At 47.7% G+C, this 19,635-nt stretch overlaps 1 protein-coding gene across 2 annotated transcripts; it reads left to right on the forward strand.

Annotated features, from left to right (window-relative positions):
• Nucleotides 1-2,603: 2,603 nt before the first annotated feature.
• LOC111975020 (stereocilin) lies at nucleotides 2,604-19,296 on the forward strand. 2 transcript variants are annotated; one of them, XM_070447317.1, is made up of 30 exons: nucleotides 2,605-7,050; nucleotides 7,509-7,705; nucleotides 7,827-8,981; nucleotides 10,495-10,519; nucleotides 10,683-11,268; nucleotides 11,379-12,287; nucleotides 12,373-12,435; nucleotides 12,527-12,652; nucleotides 12,751-12,917; nucleotides 12,998-13,184; nucleotides 13,279-13,394; nucleotides 13,525-13,657; nucleotides 13,853-14,035; nucleotides 14,130-14,168; nucleotides 14,274-14,450; nucleotides 14,742-14,891; nucleotides 15,271-15,329; nucleotides 15,526-15,649; nucleotides 15,868-15,950; nucleotides 16,046-16,181; nucleotides 16,390-16,598; nucleotides 16,744-16,834; nucleotides 16,990-17,161; nucleotides 17,280-17,449; nucleotides 17,557-17,712; nucleotides 17,820-17,962; nucleotides 18,138-18,286; nucleotides 18,466-18,563; nucleotides 18,692-18,839; nucleotides 19,110-19,296. In XM_070447317.1, the coding sequence occupies exons 2-30, from the start codon at nucleotides 7,633-7,635 to the stop codon at nucleotides 19,196-19,198; spliced, it is 5,916 nt and encodes a 1,971-aa protein (XP_070303418.1). In that variant the 5' UTR covers nucleotides 2,605-7,050; nucleotides 7,509-7,632; the 3' UTR covers nucleotides 19,199-19,296. The 2 variants fall into 2 exon arrangements, with proteins under 2 accessions (XP_070303419.1, XP_070303418.1); XM_070447318.1 differs by having other exon boundaries at nucleotides 2,604-7,705; nucleotides 13,874-14,035.
• Nucleotides 19,297-19,635: the final 339 nt, after the last annotated feature.

Genomic DNA, 19,635 nt, shown 5'->3' on the forward strand with positions numbered 1-19,635 from the left:
GTTCACCCGCCGTTTCCGGGCAGTCTTCGAACACCCGCCTGAGGGTAGAGCGGCGGGTGAGRGCCTCTACCATCTGAGGCAGGAGACGAGGAGCACCCAGGAGTTCGCCCTGGAGTTTAGGACCCTGGCTGCTGGCGCGGGATGGAACAACAGGGCCGAGGACGTCCGTCGGGAGCTGGCCAGCAGAGACACCACCCTCACGTTTGACCAGCTGGTGGACAACCTGCTGGCTACTCGCGGACGTTCGGATCGGGGTCTGGTGGTTCCATCCTCCCGCACCCCCTCTCCGATACCCATGGAGCTGGGAGGGACGGTGTGCAGGGAGACCGGAGGGGGTTCCCGCTCATGCACCATCTGTGGCCGCAGAGGTCACACTGCCGGTCAGTGCCGGGTTGGTTCCTCTGGGAATCGAGGCAGCAGGCATTGCACTCTGGTGTCACCCCATGTGAGCCGGCACCACATATGTTTGTGTTTGTCACGTTCCCTGAGTTTTCCCCGCATTCCCAGCATAAGGCGCTRGTCGTTTCAGGTGCGGCTGGGAATTTTATTGATAGAGCTTTAGCCCATAGTTTAGGGATCCCCATCGTTCCCGTGGAGGTGCCCTTCCCCGTTCACGCCTTAGATAGTSGACCACTAGGGTCAGGGTTGATTAGGGAGGTCACCGCGCCTTTGGGCATGGTGACGCAGGGMGGTTATACGGAGAGAATRAGTCTCTTCTATATTGACTCTCCTGCGTTTCCCGTGGTGCTGGGCCTACCCTGGTTAGCTTGTCATAACCCCACTGTTTCTTGGCCACAGAGGGCTCTCCCGGGGTGGTCGCGAGAGTGCTCAGGTAGGTGTTTAGGGGTTTCCGTTGGTGCTACTACGGTGGAGAGTCCAGACCAGGTCTRCACCGTGCGCATTCCCCCTGAATATGCAGATTTGGCTCTCGCCGTCTCTAAAAAGAAGGCGACTCAATTACCACCTCATCGACGGGGCGATTGTGCGATAGATCTCCTGGTAGACGCTGCACTTCCCAAGAGTCACGTGTATCCCCTCTCACAGGRGGAGACGGAGGCTATGGAAACATATGTCTCCGAATCCCTGCGTCAGGGGTACATTCYGTCCTCCACTTCACCCGCCTCCTCAAGCTTCTTTTTTGTGAAGAAGAAGGAGGGAGGTCTGCACCCGTGCATTGACTATCGGGGTCTGAATCAGATCACTGTSAGGTATAGTTACCCACTACCGCTCATAGCCACAGRGATTGAGTCAATGCATGGGGCGCGCTTCTTCACCAAACTAGATCTCAGGAGCGCTTACAACCTGGTGCGTATCCGAGAGGGAGATGAGTGGAAGACGGCTTTCAGTACCACCTCTGGGCACTATGAGTACCTCGTCATGCTGTACGGGTTGATGAATACGCCATCAGTCTTCCAAGCCTTTGTAGACYAGATTTTCAGGGACTTGCACGAGCAGGGTGTAGTGGTGTATATTGATGACAGTTTGATATACTCCGCTACACGTGCTGAGCATGTSCCCCTGGTGCCCAGAGTGCTTGGTCACCTGTTGGAGCATGACCTGTGCGTCAAAGCTGAGAAATGCCTGTTCCAACAGTCCATCTCCTTTCTAGGGTATCGCATTTCCACATCAGGGGTGGAGATGGAGAGTGACCGCATTGCAGCCGTGCGTAATTGGCCGACTCCCACCACGGTAAAGGAGGTGCAGCGGTTCTTAGGGTTTTCCAACTACTACCGGAGGTTTATCCGGGGTTTTGGTCAGGTAGCGGCTCKCATTACCTCACTGCTGAAGGGGGGCCCAGTGCGCTTGCAGTGATCAGCTGAGGCGGACAGGGCTTTTAGTCACTTGAGGGCTCTGTTTACCCATGCTCCCGTGTTGGCCCATCCGGATCCCTCTTTGGCGTTCATAGTGGAGGTGGACACGTCCGAGGCTGGGATAGGAGCTGTGCTCTCTCAYCGCTCGAGTACGCCACCGAAGCTCCGCCCTTGTGCCTTCTTCTCGAAGAAGCTCAGCCCGGCGGAGCGAAACTATGATGTGGGGGACCGGGAGCTGTTGGCTGTCGTCAAGGCCTTGAAGGCGTGGAGACATTGGCTTGAGGGGGCTAGACACCCTTTTCACATCTGGACTGACCACCGCAATCTGGAGTACATCCGGGCGGCGAGGAGACTGAACCCTCGCCAGGCAAGGTGGGCCATGTTTTTCACCTGTTTTGTGTTTACCCTTTCCTACAGACCAGGCTCCCAGAACGTTAAGGCAGACYCATTGTCCCGGCTGTATGACACAGAGGAGCGGCCTATGGATCCTACTCCCATACTCCCCGCCTCTTGCCTGGTGGCGCCGGTAGTGTGGGAGCTGGACGCGGACATTGAGCAGGCGTTTCGGGCAGAGCCCGCTCCCCTCCAGTGTCCAGCTGGGCGTCTGTACGTTCCGTCTGCTGTCCGCAACCGGCTGATCTATTGGGCCCACACGTCACCCTCCTCTGGGCATCCGGGGATCGGTAGGACAGTGCGCTGTCTTAGTGGGAAGTACTGGTGGCCCACTTTGGCTAAGGATGTGAGGGTTTATGTTTCATCCTGCTCGGTGTGTGCCCAGTGTAAGGCTCCTAAATTAATGTAGGAGAATATAACATATTAGATCTGGTAAAAGATAATACAAAGAAAAAAACATCCTATTTTTATTACCATCATCTTTCAAATGCAAGAGAAAGGCCATAATGTATTTTTCCAGCTGTATTTTTCCAGCCCAGGCACAATTTAGATTTTGGCCGCTAAATGGCAGCAGTGTATGTGCAAAGTTTTAGACTGATCTGTTCAAAATGTTGTATCAAGACTGCCCAAAAGTGCCTAATTGGTTTATTAATACATTTTCAAGTTCATAATTGTGCACTCTCCTCAAACAATAACATGGTATTATTTCACTGTYAAAGCTAATGTAAATTGGACAGTGCAGTTAGATTAACAAGAATTTAAGCTTTCTGCCCATATCAGATATGTCTATGTCCTGGGAAATGTTCATGTTACTTACAACCTCATGCTAATCACATTAGCCTACGTTAGCTTAACCGTCCAGTGGGGGGACACCGATTCTGTAGAGGTTAATGTAATTTGATCTTAACATACACTACCGTTCAAAAGTTTGGGGTCACTTAGAAATGTCCTTGTTTTTGAAAGAAAAGCCAATTTTTTGTCCATTAAAATAACATAAAATCGATCAGAAATACAGTGTAGACATTGTTAATGTTGTAAATGACTATTGTAGCTAGAAATGGAGAGAAGCACGAGATTTAACTTCACTGAACTTTCTAGAGTTTTCCTTGTTAGTTAACACTATCAACGTTTCCCTTTACTGTGGCAATTGTGATCGAATCAATGCAATATTAGTCACTTTCAATGCAACATACAGAAACAAAACAAACTATGTAAAACTAACTATGTGAAACTAACTACGCAAGAGATTTTGTTGTAGGCAGAACGCATTGGAGTAGGATTCCATTGCATTGACAAGCAGTACTCAGCCCATTCTCTCTACACAGGCCAGTGTGGCATAACCAATCAGTAGACCTAAATGCAAATAGACCTAAATGCAAATAGACCAGTGCCATACATGGATCTGTGCCATTTACTTTGAGCTGGACTGTGTTTACAGCATGAGCGGTCGTGAGTTGTTTTGAGATCAAAGCGAGAGCTGCATGTAGCCAAGTGTGCACATTTTGCTCATATCCTTTGCTAGTTAGTGAGTTATTAGCCCAGTAATAGATCATTTGTAGTCAGCAAAAGAGGAGTGATTGCTTCCTAAAACAGTGCAAAATGTGTACATTTCCGGACATCTTTGAAAAGCAAGTCTTGAATAAACTAAGTAGCTAATAGGCAGAGGGTAGCATAATTTGTCTGATTCTCTGTAATAATTGTATGGGAATGATAATGCATTTTATTTTGTAAAATATTGACGATGACTTGTWACATTGTATGTTTCTTGGTAACTTGGTAGTGTAAAACAATTGGATAAATCATCTAAAAGTACTCTCAGTTTTGCACAAGTATTGTCTTATGTACACTACCATTAAAACGTTTTTGGCCCCTTAGAAACAGACGCCTCACAAGTCCTCAACTGGCAGCTTCATTAAATAGTACCCGCAAAACACCAGTCTCAACGTCAACAGTGAAGAGGCGTCTCCAGGATGCTGGCCTTCTAGGCAGAGTTCCTTTGTCCAGTGTCTGTATTCTTTTGCCCATCTTAATCTTTTCTTTTTATTAGCCAATGTGAGATATTGCTTTTTCTTTGCATCTCTGTCTAGAAGGCCAGCATCCCAGTGTCGCCTCTTCACTGTTGACATTGTGTCAAGGTTGTGCGCTACTGGTACGAAGTCAGGTGCAGGAGAGKAGTGAGTTGTGATCAGGGACACTTTTATTTGGCAAAAGCACAAAAGACAGACGCAACCGCGTCAAAAATCCTCCAGCCACAGGTAAAAGTCAATAAGCGCGAAAACACTCACAAATATACACATGTATGACAAATACATACAACGGGTCAAAATACGATACCCGGGGGGAAAACCAGRCTGGCGCATCACACTAAACACGTAACAAAACAATTTCACACAAAGACATGGGGTGGAACAGAGGAATAAATACATGCAGTGTGATTAGGGAATGTAAACCAGGTGTGCAGGGAACAAGACAAAACWAATGYAACAATGAGAACATGGAGCGGCGATGGCTAGAAAGCCGGTGACGTCGACCGCCGAACGCCGCCCGAACAAGGAGAGGAGCCGACTTCGGCGGAAGTCGTGAKACATTGAGACTGGTGTTTTGCGGGTACTATTTAATGAAGCTGCCATTTGAGGACTTGTGAGGCGTCTGTTTCTCAAACTTGACACTAATGTACTTGTCCTCTTGCTCAGTTGTGCACCAGGGCCTCCCGCCCCTCTTTCTATTCTGGTTAGAGACAGTTTGCGCTGTTCTTTGAAGGGAGTAGTACACAGCGTTGTATGAGATCTTCAGTTTCTTGGCAATATCTTTCATGGAATAGCCCTTTTTTCTCAGAAAAAGAATAGACTGACGAGTATGAACAAAAATAAACTTTAACAAAACTCTATGACTATGTCATACTGTAGAGGTGGTCCCTTCTATCAGGGCATTTACTATAAATGCCCTTAACCATTTTAGCTAACCCATCCCCTAACCCTAACCTCAACCCTTTAACCTAACTCCTAAKCTTAACCCTAACCCTAACCCCTAGCCTAGCCAACGTTAGCCAGCTAGCTAACGTTAGTCACAACAKATTTAAATTCATAATATATGATACATTTTGCAAATTCGTAACATATCATACAAATTGTAATTTGTAGCATACAGTATCATACAAAATGGATGATGGACATCCACAAATACATACCATACCATCCTTGCCTTCACCCATCCAACCAGTGATTATTTCAAGAGGGGAGGATGGATGGATCATAGAGATAGATAGAGTATCTATCTCTATGGGAAGGATGCACTCTTCATGTATTCAAACAGGTCCCTTGTCTCTCCAGCATCCTCTGTTTCGAAGGTCTCACCAGTGTGTTTTGCAGGYACACAGATAGAGAGGCTGGCGCTATCCTGTTTCTCATTATATATTCCTTTAGCAAACTGAACCCCACAGCGCTGACTGACTGCTGTTCCCTACAGCATCAATAATACAAGAGGAAGTTATTGTTCCACAACAGGCCACAGTGACACAGAGTTAAAGGGCCAGGGGGGCAGGGAGGGATCCTTTCACTTTCCCCACTCAGGTTACGGGGCCTGCAGACAGCGGTCTGACACCAGGGAGCCTGCCGCTGTGGCCCAGTACAGGGCCTGATTGTGTGGCTGCAGTGACCGGAGGATGGATGTGTCTGCTCTGTGACAGCCCACAGAGCGGCGCTGGCTTGGCCCTCTGGGTAAACCTATACTCCACAGACCTAGAGTCACACAGGATGAGCCCTAGCTGAGAGACAGCTCAATAGAGAATTAGTCAGTGGGAGACATGGGACAGCTAGAGAATGGGAGAGATAACCTGGGTGTGATTAATACCATCCAGATTTGAACCCTGCTTGTGAATCAAGCTGACAGTCCTAACCTTGGGATTGTTTCAAAACAACACCGAAATCAACATATTAGATGCAAAGAACTATTGAAATATAGCAAAACAAGTTTGTTTTATTCTTTCCTAAAGTGGGTTGTTTCACATATCATGGGGAAATCTAAACATTTTATAGTAAATGCCCTGATAGAAGGGACCACRTCTACAGTATGACATAGTCATAGAGTTTTGTTKAAGTTTATTTTTGTTCATACACATGCAACCTTAACGCCGTATAGACAACACTTTATCCATTGTCCTGTCCATTGTCCTGTCCCGCCCATTGTCCTGTCCATTGTCCTGTCCTGTTGTCATCTATGCATAGTCACTTTAATAACTCTACCTACATGTACATACTACCTAAAATAACCGGCACATTGACTCTGTATCGGTACCCCCCTGTATATAGTCTCGCTATTGTTATTTCACTGATGCTTTTTAATTACTTGTTACTTTTATCTCTTATTCTTATCTGTATTTTTTGAAACTGCATTGTTGGTTAGGGTACGCATTTCACTGTAAGGTTGTATTTGGCTGTAACGCCTGTTGTATTTGGCGCATGTGACTAATACAATTTGATTTGATTTGATTGGTCCTGTCCTCCATTGCGTTAAACTCACCTTATAAAACAGTCAGCTGGCACAAGATAGGGGGATACCACTGAAATATGAGGCTAAGCTATGGTCCTAATTCATCCAACTGGATCTCAGGGTCTGGGTGAGCAGGTGCACAAAACAAGATAAACACAGAGAGGGAGAGTAGGAGTGGGAGGGGCTGACAGGGAAACAAAGAGAGGGAGAGAAGTTGAAAGTGAGAGGGACAGACAGAGAGAAAAGAGGTGAAATAATATTGTTTTAGTGCACATTTATACCTGGAACTTATGGAGATATTCACAAAGCCTTATAAACACATTTTCAAGGATTTGAAGAACTGAATAGAGCGTCATTGGTGAGTACAAACAATTATAATTCTCTTTATACTCCTTTTGATATTGCAGATGGCTCCTGTTTAGTATTTTTGGGACATCAAACAAATCCCAAGTATATGGATAGAGATGCATAGGTGGCAAATGTTAACCTATCTTCATGCTCTCATAATGTCTAAGATGTCTAATGTCTTTCCCGTTTGAAGAGAGAATATTTCTGGATAGATAAACAACTTATTTAGTACCAGTATTTGTATTCCTTCTGTGCATTTCATATTTCAAAGTCTCACTCAAAACTGCTTCAAGTTCATAGAAAGAATAAAGAATATACCTTAGTTGATTGAAATCCATGGTAATACACCTCTATTGTGAGAGGGAAGGTGGTCAGGTGACGGTGGCRTGTCATTAAGGTTTAATGTCCACTCTACAATTAAACACTCTACTCCCTGTGTCCACCCTACTGACACCAACCCATTGCCAGAGGAAGGCTGTAACAGGGGATGCAGTCCAAACTCAGGGATATGACATCAATCAGACTTAGGACTCAGAGACAGATGTGACATCACTGTGACATCATCAGCACTGGCTTGGAGGTGGTAGAGAAGATGGCGGTGTTTAGGGTCATGCGCATCACACTGTTGGTTGTTTTACTGGGCAATACATCCACCAAGAGTTCAGGTGAGGAGACTGTATCTTACAATTTCTTGTTATGATGTAGTGTAATGGTGTGATAATGTCTTGATATTAATAATGTTTGCTGTATCATGCTCAAAATATGGCTTTGCAACATCATTTCCAGCAAGTAAAAAAGAGGACCAAAGAGAGCCCATTTTCAAGGAGTTAGTATCAATATGGCGTAAAGGAGGGYGGTGGTATCCTAGCAAAGAGCCTGCCTCCCCGGAGAGAACCCAAGACCAGCAGGTCCACAGCGTGGTGAGGAGCATCATGGGAAGTCTGAAGACCCTGGGCCTCCTGCCCAGTAAGAGCATGGGCCTCCCCTCCCTCCAGAAGCCTGTGGACAGGCACCGTCTGTCAGGCTTCCTCTACAATATCTCCATGTACCTCCAGGAGATGGGTGCTGAGCTGGAGGAGCGACAGCTTGTCTCTGACGAGGAACAACTGTGGGAGAAGGTATTGCAGTCCTTTATCCAGTCAGAGGGGGGCGCTGCGCTGAACCAGTGGGACAGCCGGGAGCCCCCCAGGCCCAGCGTCAGACTCCAGGACTGGTTCCTGTCCCTGAGAGGCAGCCCTCACTGGGACGGGCTGCTGGGGCTTCTGCAGAGCCTCATGTCCCTGTCTGAGCGGCAGCCCCATAGGCCRCTGCTTGACTTCCTGTCCCAGAACTGGAGAACAGTGAGTGCCCTGCTTGAGGCGGCCCTGCAGGCGCTGGTCAGCGGGACCTATGGCCAGGCCAGTGCCGGGCTGCAGGGCTTCATCTGTGCCCTTAGGGGCCGCAATGAATGTGCCTTCAGTGTCAGCTGGCTAACACAGTTCCTCCGCTTCATGGAGACACGCAACTGGAAGCCCGTGGTGAACCTGCACCCTGCGGGGATGGGGGCCAACCAGAGAAGGGGCTCGGCTGCTTTTGGGCGCCTGAAACCCTTCAGCATGCCCCCCAAGGCCCTGAGAGAGGAGGGGTTGTCTGGGAATGCCACTCAAGGGGACGTTMGGGACAGAAGGGACATGGGGGGAGACCTGGACTTCCTTCAGACACTGCTCCTGCAGGCTTTATCACGCTCCGATGGGGGACAGAGGGCGGGGCAGCTGGCAGAGCAAAACCCTGCCCTGCTGCAGGGATTGGACGGCCTCAGAAGGGGATTCTTGCACAGGGTGGGCAGCTCCGTGTACGGCAACCTGAGGAGAAAGGTGTCCCGTGTTACCATGGCGCTGCTTGATGATGTCAGCAGCGTGGTGGACGTGCCACAGCCCAAACATAAGGGCAGATGTTCCGTAGGTGAGTCCATGATGCTCCCCATTCACCAAAAGGTTGGGGTCAGTTCCACTTCAATTTAGTCAATTCAGTGGATGAGCTGAAATTCAATGTATGAATGGAATACTTCCTATTTCTTTCCTTGAGGATTTTGTGATTTGACTGAATTCAACTGGAATTGAGCCTCAACCCTGGTGGCTAGCTATACTAAACAAAAATATATACTCAACATGCAACAATTTCAAAGATTTTAGTGAGTTACACTTCATAGAATGAAATCAGTCAATTGAAATAAATACATTAGGCCCTAATCTATGGATTTCACATAATTGMGCAGGGGCGCAGCCAATCAGAATGAGTTCTTCCCCACAAAAGGGCTTTTTACAGACAGAAATAATACGGATGTGGCGGTCCTGGGCTAGCGTGGTTACACTTGAGCTGTGGTTGGATTTAATTTAACTAGGCAAGTCAGTTAAGAACAAATTCTTATTTACAATGACATCCTACCCCGGACAACGCTGAGCCAATTGTGCGCCGCCCTATGGGACTCCCAATCACGGCCGGATGTGATACAGCCTGGATTCAAACCAGGGACTGTAGTGACACCTCTTGCACTGAGATGCAGTGCCTTAGACCGCTGTGCTACTCAGGATGCTCTGCCAAATTCTCTAACACGATGTTGGAGGCGGTTTATGGTAGAGAAATGAACATTAAATTATCTGGCAAAAGCTCTTTTGGACATTCCTGCAGTCAGCATGCCAAGTGCACACTCCCTCAAAAGAGACATCTGTGGCATTGTATTGTTTGACAAAACTGCAAATTGTATTGTTCCCAGCACAAGGTGCGGCTGTGTAAGTAATGATCATGCTGTTTAATCAGATTCTTGATATGCCACACCTGTCCAGGTGGATGGATTATTTTGGCAAAGGAGAAATGCTCACTAACAAGGATGTAAACAAATTTGTGCACAACATTTGAGAGAAATTAGCTTTTTGTGCGTATGGAAAATTTCTGGGATCTTTTGTTTCAGCTCATGAAAAATTGGACCAACACTTTACATGTTGCATTTATATTTTTGTTCAGTATATATGCTCTTACTTTTACTGTTCTTATAAAACACATGTCAGAGACAGGTCATACATGTTGATCAAGGTCTCTTGAATTGAATTTCCCTTCATACTAAGCTGATAATATGTCTCAAACAGCTCTTACTCATTAGTCATGAATGATTTAGACTGAAACCCATGACACATGAGTGTTTGAACTGACAGTGCTTTAAATCATAATGGCCATGTTAGTCATTGAGAGGATCGGTGTTACCCTGCATCCCATGCTTTGGCTAATCTCTTTGCCCTCTCATTGATGCCAGTAACACTATCTCCTGGGCATTGTGAGCCCAGCTATGCTGTTACATCAGGCCCGATTGTATGGTGCAAGTCGCTTTTTCCACCATTGATCTACCATAATATTCACTAGCTCTCTTACACTGTCTGTGATTTTCCATTAATCTATCTTTTTTTAATCTATCTTTTCAAAGGTGACCTGAGACAGCTAATCTTATGGTAAGTAATCGAGAAAAAACTAAGCTTATAATATAAACTACATGCATCATGATGGTTTCATTTTATAACTTTCCCTCACAAAGAATATGAGGTTAATTGAAAATGTATGTTGTTTGTAGTACCTTAGTTTACCATACTCTCTCCACTTGTCTGTGACTTGTAGGGGGATCAGACATAATGTCACGTGGAATGCTCAGGCTCTGGGCTTCAACTCGCAGGGCCCTCCCAGCACCCCTCCCTTCCTCTCCTGCCCAGCCATAGAGGGTGAGAGTGGGGACCCCAGACCCCCACCACGCCCCTCTCGCCCTAGACCAGCCCTGTCACCCAGCAGGGCGCCCAAACAGAAACAACCACCCAGCTCAACCCCAGTACCCCGCCGTTCCCGTCTCCTCAAGCCCCAGTCTGAGGCAGTAGAAGTTGGCCACAGCCACCTMAGAGAGATGGGGTACTTTGCCTCGGCAGAGATCCTGGAAGCAGCGTGTAACGCCTCTATCCCAGGCCTTACAGGGGTGTCCAACTTCACTGTGTTCCTCTACTGTAACCTGTTTGACGGGGACGATGGGTCTGTGGACCCGGAGGTTGGTCAGCTGGGACCCGACCTACACGCCACGTGTTCCGACGCCGCCTGGTACCTGTCTGCAGCCGAGGATGACTTCCTGTGGGTKCACGTCTGCAGCGAGTTCTTCGCWCACCAGTTTAACAACACTGTGTGTGCCAACASCTCCTTTTGGCTGCAGAGAGCACACCAGGTACAGTCCATGATCAAACCCCACTTCTGAATGCAAAAGAGTTGGGTTCTCAACTCACTTTTTTAACTTCTCCACAATGTTTAACTACATTCTGCCTGTGATGTTTGCAGGCTGCAGAGATGAAGGACTACCACTATTTCAACCAGTCCAGTATAGGTGACCTGTGTGTGCAGCTGTCAGGGGAGATGGTGGAGGGCGGGGGCAGCCCAGGGCCTGACGAAGCCTGCCTGGCCCAGCTGGGCACCAGGTCCCTCAGCGCCCAGGACTTCAGACGCTGCTTCCTGCCCAACACTTCTGCTCTGGTCTCAGCCCTGTGTGGCAGCGAGTCCCCTGAGGCCCATCCCTCCCACACATCCCTTCCGGAGGGCAGCTGGGCTGCAGAGTACTGCTCCAGGCTCCACAACTCCTCCCACCCTGAATCCATAGAAGACACATGTGACTACAGGAAGTGGAGCCTGCAGCATTTCACCAATGCCACCCTGCTGGAGCTCTGTGTCAGTACAGAGGGGTTGAGGGAGTATGTTTGTAGCAATGCCACCCTCTACCGCCGGCTACTCTCAGCCTATCCTCAGTTCTCTGACCTTTGCGTTGACCTGGATGTAGAACAGGAGGACAGGAAGTGCTTCCTCCAGTGGTTCTTTGACATGCTCCCGGCGCCGTACGACTTTGACACATCACAGCTGTGTGTGAATCCTGCTCCGCTGCTGGTGGAGGCACTGCACAGGCTGAGTGTGTGTGAGGTGGATGGGGGTGAGCGCGGGGGCTGGGTGGGGGCTGTGGGGTACGTGCTGAGGGTACTGGACTTTGTGGTTGGGCTCTCAGCGGGGCTGGATGAGGGGGAGGGGGAGGTGAGGCAGGGCCTGGGTCAGGCCATCCTCCTCTCCAGTCTCCTTGACAACGCCTCATTCTGGGCAACTCTACGTCCCGACGCCTCACTGAGCGTGCTCCAAACCGTGGGCTTGTTCCTGCGCAGGGAGCAGAGCGCAGCTCTCAAAGAGGACCTGCTCAGCTGCTTCAGTGTAAGCCACATACCTTATACATAGAACACATACACACAGACATAGACACATGAAGGTAATGTGAATGCCTCCTCTGTCCTGACAGCCTGTATTATGGGACCTCATTGAGAGAGAGGACAACTCCTCTGCCCTCAGAGTKCTAATGCAGGTACTGTACACTTTTATAAAACGGTTAGTTGGGATCTTAGATGCAGATTGACTGGTTACCTGTACTYAGGTGAACATTGTTTTCTCTCCAGGAGTACCTCCAAATGCCCAGGGAGAGTATCCGCACATTGGTGATGTCAGCAGAGAAAGATGCGGTGAAGAGGTTTCTGTCTCACATGCACCAGAGCTGGGACCAGCTGCACGTAGAGACCACTCAGGTTTGCCCTCAAACACTCTCAGTTTAGTCATGGATGCTGGAAAGTAGGGATGTTACTAAGTTACTACTACTGTCAATAAAGACCACTGTCTCCCCCAGTCCTCTCAAAGAGAACTGCAGGCCATGGAGACCATGACGTCCGCCTTCATCCACAAGTTCCCTCGTGTGACCCCTGACCTCTTCGTCGACCTATCACAGTTCATACCTTTCATGTCCGTCTCTGACATCATGAYCTTCCCCACCTCCCTGATGGTCAACACCAGTGTGTGAGTTACTAGACCTGAGCTGCCATTTTATGCCAAAGGTCAAAGGTAATCGTGTTGACTGGTTCTGTGTTGTATCATAGGTTGATGGCGATCCGTGACCACAGCACAGAGATGAAGTCTCCACAGAAACAGGCATTTGTGAAGAGGCTCCTGCAGTCCAGTGTGGTGGGAGATGTCCCTTCCTGGCCACCATATTTCCTCAGCTCCATCCTCCCACTGCTCCCACACCTCCCAGTCAGCCAATTTCAACAGCTGACATCAGACCAGGTTAGACATCTCAGTCCTTATCTACTCTACAGATATTTTCATGAAGTATTGTGTACTGCATTGGCATTACTCTGTCATCATGTCCCTCCTTAAGCTGAGTCCCCTGGTGGAGTTTCTGGGAAACACCAGTCTGGATGGAACAAGGGGGCGCCATGTTCTACGGACTCTATTCATTAAAAAAAGGAACTTCACCAGTGATAACATATCGAGGTAYGGTCTTTTGTCTCAAGTTGTAACCTATTCCGCATATAGTGCTCTAGTTCTGACCAGAGCCACAGTGTCCCTTTGTGCAGTTACCAGAGTATTAGACCAGAGAGACGAGGGCATTATTTCTCAACAGGCTGGGAGTTCTGGTTTGTTACCTGAAACCAGAGGAGCTGCGTCCGTTTCTGCTGGCTTCCCCTGTGTCCTCTGCTCTTTGGCAGCAGCTAGCTATCTGTGTGTCTGAGGGACTCATCAGTGATTCAGGCAGGGTGAGAGAGAATTGCATGTAAAAAAAAAAATGGGATGCACTCCAAAAGTTCCAAGTTCATTTTGTGGCAGTGTGACAATTCTTTCCTCCTAKACACCTGTTAGGATATCAGTAAAAATATCAGTATTGCCATTTGTATATGTATACAGTCCATATCATATGTGAGGGGCTCTGACCCTGCTCTTGCCATGTTCAGCTGTCTCTCTGGCTGGTCCAGGCGGTGCGGCCTCTGAACGCCAGCACTCTACCTCCTCCAGCACTGGCCACCCTCAGGGGCCTACTGCCCCAGCTAGGGGCTTCCTTCCTGCAGTCACTGCCCTCACTACAGCTCTTGGACCTGCTAACACAACCAGGCCTGCCCAGCTTCTCCCCAGCACAGGTCAGCACTGCATGGCCTATGCCTACACACTGAATCTACCGGTATGTTGTTTTCTGCTGGGTGAACATTACATGTTGTTTTTAACTTCCTCCAGGCGTTCCAGATATTATCCAAAATTTCACAAGACACAAATGTAAGTAAAGGCTTATTAGTGACCTCTTCAGTTATGTTTTAATCTACACAGCTTGTTGTGCATTCTTACGAGGCCATATATGCATGATGATCCTCTCGTTGTCAGCTCACCATGGATACACTGTGCAGGCTGAAGCCCTTACTGTCTGGCCTGTCCCCTGCTGTGCTCAGAGGCATACACTGGTCTGAGATCAGTGGAAACACTCACTGCCAGTGCTGGCGCACTCTACTGGCTGACCTGAAGCCTGCCCATAGAGCCATGCTCCACAGGGCACTGCAGGAGGTAAGGTGCTCTTGTTTCTCTGTGGGGAGATTACTTTCTCCTTGCTGTCAAACGGTTCTTTATTCATCATTTCCAGTGGCTCTGCATTGTCTTTCTTACCACACTGAGAGCAGATTATGACACAGTAAAGAGATGGTGGAATTTAAATGCCAACAAACCAATTATGCTGTCAATCAACTACCTTATACGGCTAGTCATTGTGAATTTACCTGGAAGTAATTCCATAAGTACAGTACTTAACCTATTACTCAGGTACATATTCCATTGTTTATTCCTTTGCTTTTAAAAAAGGCTTTAGCCAGCAACTCAAGGAACTTCACAGTGCAGCTCCAATGTCTCCTGCCGTTTGTGCCCCTGAGGGAGCTGATAGAGGTTCTGGATAGAGAGACATTCCTGAGAGATATGAGCCTGTACAGAGACCTGCCATGGTCCCCCCAACAGGTGCACATCCATCTCCACTATGCTCTGTCTGAYCAGACAACACTACATAAACACCCACTCCTTTGGCTATGGTATAGCATCATTACTGTTGTTGCTCTAGAGCGAAAGCCATGCTGCCAAGCTGCCAGTGTGGGCCTGGGCTCCCATTAATCTGCAAATCATTGGATATGCTTCACATGAGCCATTCAGGATATTAATACCCCATACGCCTCAGCCGTCATCAAGAAAATTGGTTTGGATGTAGTACAATAGTCTGGAGGGGGAATATAAATTAGTAATGCCTACCTTAAATAGATTTAGTCAGAGTCAAGGGTGTATTAGATTCCTTTCACCACCTGTTTTCTCTCTCTTACACACGTTGTCTTTCTGAATTATATAGGCTCAGCTACTTTTCAAGAGGACCCATCAATCTGAAATCATTACCAGAGACACTGTAGAGTAAGTCAAATGTTATTAGGTGTCATGGGTATGTGCTGTGTTATTGAATATCATYCGATATTCATGCAAATCATTACATGACAAAATTGGAGACTCAGTCAGTACCCAGTTTCATTAGTTTCACTTACCTGGATTACAAATGCAATGCAGTCTTCCAGATACAATGTATTRATCCAATCATCTATTTGGTCTTTAGGGACTTGGGCCATATTGCTGGTGGAATGAGCTGTGATTGGCTAAAGCTTTGGACCAATGAAACCGATTTTTCAGAGTTGCTTCAGTTTGTCAGTGAGTTGCCGGGAGGGGTGAGACCAGCTCTGGTGAGGAACCACAAGCTACCCACATGGTATCCCTCGTGTCACCCTCCCCTCCTCTTTCTCTCTCACCCCTTCCTTTTATTTATCTATATTTAGATACATCTTTCTTTATCTATAGTATTTTATCTACCATATCAAATGTCAAGAAAAGTATTAATGGAATTCTTCAGAGCTTCCTATTTCATACTAGTTTGTTCAGATGTTTTGTGTTTTGTTATCAGAGGAAATGCGTTGTAGAGGAGCTGCGGAAAAGACCAGAGGAAGACCTGGATGGTATAAGCCCCTGGTTTGCTGCAGAATTACCGTAAGATATCATTCACTCCAAAATATATTGTATAAATGGGCCAACATTTAATCTTTCTCTATACAATATTAATCTGGTTATTCCTGCTGTCCCAGGGTGAACCTGATTGAGAGCCTGTCTAATACTTCACTGACAGCCATCCTGGCTCACATTCAGCAGKACTTTGTGGACTTCCTCAAGCTGCCCCGTCATAAGCAGATGGCCTTAGCAGAAAAGGCCATCACTGTGCTGGTGAGGAGAGACTATAATATTATTATGACGAAATACTCCTGATTAATAAAACATACACATTGATCAATTCATCCAAACGTAATGATACAGGGTGGGAATGCTTAATAATCAGCTAAACGGATTGTGCTTTGTTGTCAGCTGTAGTCATTATACTGTAGTACCTGCAGTAATTATACTGTAGTAACTGTGTTCTGATGTGTCCATCCAGGGCACCTCTCAGGGCCTGGCTGAGGGGGAGCTCAGGGTGGCCTCTGTGGACCTCCTGGGGCCCCTGTTGCCCTTCCTGGACAGGGATACCCTGGGGCTGGTGGACAGAGGGGCCCTGGGGCTGCAGCTGGATGAGCTGAGGGGGTACTGCCTGCCCTGGGACACCCTGAAGGACTTGGCTGCTCTGCTTACTGGGAGAGACCTGCTGGGGTGAGAGACAGCTGGSTCTCTTTTAGGAGATGGTAGAGTGGGAGGCCTGGGGTGGTTGTGAGCTGGTTATGGCAGCACTGGGCTTGTGGGTATCTGTCATGTATGCATTTATAACAGAAAGCTGGTGTGTGTGTGTTTATTGTAGAGAGGCATCGGCATGGACGGTTGGTGATGTGGAGCTTGTTGGCAGACTGTTGTTTACTCTCTCTCCAAAACAGATCAACTCCATCCCACTGGTGAGGACTCCAATGGGCGAAACATCAAGTGCCTTTATAATGACTATCACTTTATCATTGGTGATGACAAATAAAGCCCTGCAGTACTGTATGTGATTGCATGCATGTACTTTTAGCAGAATGTGCTAAGTGTGTGTTTTACTACCATATATCAGGTGGTACTGAGTGCAGACACGGTGGAGGAGGTTCTGGCAGGTCAGTGGCGCTGGGAGAACAGTGATGTGGGTCAGGCCTGTGTGTCCCAGTGTGTGGACCAGCAGGGCCAGAGAGAGAGGATCCTCAGCCTGATACGGGGGGTCATCAGAGCACAGAGCAGGAGGAGAAAAGGTCATCATTGATCAGCTCTCTATATCACAAATGTATCATACCCACTAGCTCTGAAGGAAAGCTTGATGATAWTGCATTGTGGTTCTAAACTCATTGCGGTCTCATGTCATCTATCCAGTGCCAGTCCCAAGCTGTGGTGACATAAGAGGCACCTTCCCCTCAGCATGGACAGCCAATCAGCTGAGCCGGATGGCAGGGGAGGAGTTGAGGCAGTGCGTGGAGGTCATAGGTCAGGACGCTTCACTGAGCCCTGAGCAGCGCCGAGCACTGTGGGTAAAGCTCAGGCAGGTTAGTTTCAGAACARCGGAGACGTTTTGGTTTTCATCACTGCCTGCTAAAGATTGACAGTGGAAATGTGTTGTGTATTTTGTGCACTATCCTTCACCCTCCTCCAGGCCTACAGTCCAGTTAGAGGCCTGAGGCCAGAGCAGGTCCTGGGGCTCGGCTGTCTGGTCACTGAGCTGGGGGAGAGAGAGCTCCAGGACACTAACCTGACTGACCTGGGTGTCCTGGCCTACCTGGGGGCTCTGACCGACTGGAGCCCAAAAAAGGTGACYAGGCTCCCATATTCCAATCTCACGTGTGATATTTGTAGTGTGGAGGGTTGCCCACTCCTGGTGTAAGTTGTTTGACTCTCCAACCCTGTGTATCYTTTCAGATGAGAGCAGCAGTTGTTGGTGTGATGCGGAAGCGGAAGTTGAAGGTGGAGCAGCTCGGAGCTGTAGAAGTGGCTTCTCTAGGACACCTGCTCTGTGGTTTAACACTGTCAGAGATCAACAGACTGGACCCCTACAACCTCAGGTCAGTCATGTATTAGAAATACCCACTTTATTTTAACCACAGAAATGTTAGATTACATACCTCAGCCTATAGTGCAAAAGGCAAAAATCTGTCATTTTTTGCTGTCTGATTCCACTTGGTGATAATGCTTCCATCAACTCAGTCCTAATGAGTCCTCCTGCTATATGACTGACAGCATGGCTGCTCTGTTCCTGAGGGAGCTGGCCCTGCCGTGTTCAGAGCAGCAGATGGAGGCTCTGACCGTCCATCTCTCCAGTCCTCAGGCCTTTGGCCCTGTCAGTAACTGGGGCCCCGAGGTCTTCACTGAGATCGGCACACTAGCAGGTACAGCTGTTCAAATGGGGCAGGGGTTTAAACTCAGAAAGCTTTATTGTTGTATATTCAGTGTACTGTATTTGATCCTTAACTATAAGGAATAGTTAGTTGGTAGTGACCGGTGAATCCACCCCTCTTGCACGCACACTCATTACATGAGTCCTCTCTCCCTCCTTCTCTCTGTCCAGCGGGTCTGGAGGACATGGTTCTGTCTGCTCTGGTACAGGAGCAGGTGGAGGGGCTCATCCCCGAAGCTATCGCCCTGATTCCCCCCACAAAGATGGCTGTGAGTCTCTCTCTGGTTCACCTCAGGATACTTAAGAGCTGGTTTGGATAATGCTGTTTAAATAATGCTCTCCAAACCACATCCCATTTTGTTAGTTGATGCACGATGTGTGTGTGTGTGTCTGTCAGGTGGTATTCAGTGCGGTCCAGTTGTCGTGGCTGAATGTGGAACAGGCGTGGGTGGTCACAGAGAAGCAGTGGGCGGAGCTGAACAGTGGGCAGAGACATGCCTTGGGCCTGGCGCAGTATGAGGGGGATGTCCTGTTAGAGCACAGAGGTAAGGATTCACAGGGGTAAGGATTCACAGGAGTAAGGATTCAGAGGTAAGAATTCACAGGGGTAATGATTCAAACGTTAAGGACTCAGGGACATGGATAAAGATCATCTCATGAGAAAGAGGGAAAGAACTAGTTGGTCTTATTGATGGGTGTTGTTCAATGATTTATGTTTTTTGTCTGCAATAGCATACCAATATCATCATGTTATGTTTAACAGTAACTATGTGGTAGTGATATCACTGTTTGGTATGTTTTGTTTGCGTCCACAGGGAGGAATGTGGCCCCGGCAACACGGTCAGCTGACAGCCTCACTGTGTGCTTATTGTCTCTATGCTGTATGTTATGGCAACTATCGTAAAACACACAGTAACCCATTTGTATTTATTTGTTCTTTGACCTTCTTTTATCGAATTGTAACATTTGTACTTAAAAATAAACCAAACATTTTGAACTGTGTTCCATTTGTATCCTGGAATGAAKCCTTCACCTCATGCTATTCTAATGCCTGACATACTCTGCATGCATCATTCTGATGTGTCTGTGTGTCTGGGATTATGCTACTCTGTTACTGTGGTTACAGTGTGGAGGGCACTCATTAAATTTGATATAAAAGCGCCTCTCGGAAAATAGGGCAGTAGGACACAACCTCATTTTGTATAGTACACAACAATTACTGGTCAATCCCCAAGTTTAATTTGAATGTATTGATATATAGCTGAAGAGTTCAGGTAAAGTCCTGAATAGCAGCTATAAACTCTTCAGCTATATATCAATACATTCAAATTAAAGGAGGAC

This window comes from Salvelinus sp. IW2-2015, linkage group LG15 (genome assembly GCF_002910315.2).
Source record: "Salvelinus sp. IW2-2015 linkage group LG15, ASM291031v2, whole genome shotgun sequence".
Taxonomy (NCBI): domain Eukaryota; kingdom Metazoa; phylum Chordata; class Actinopteri; order Salmoniformes; family Salmonidae; genus Salvelinus; species Salvelinus sp. IW2-2015.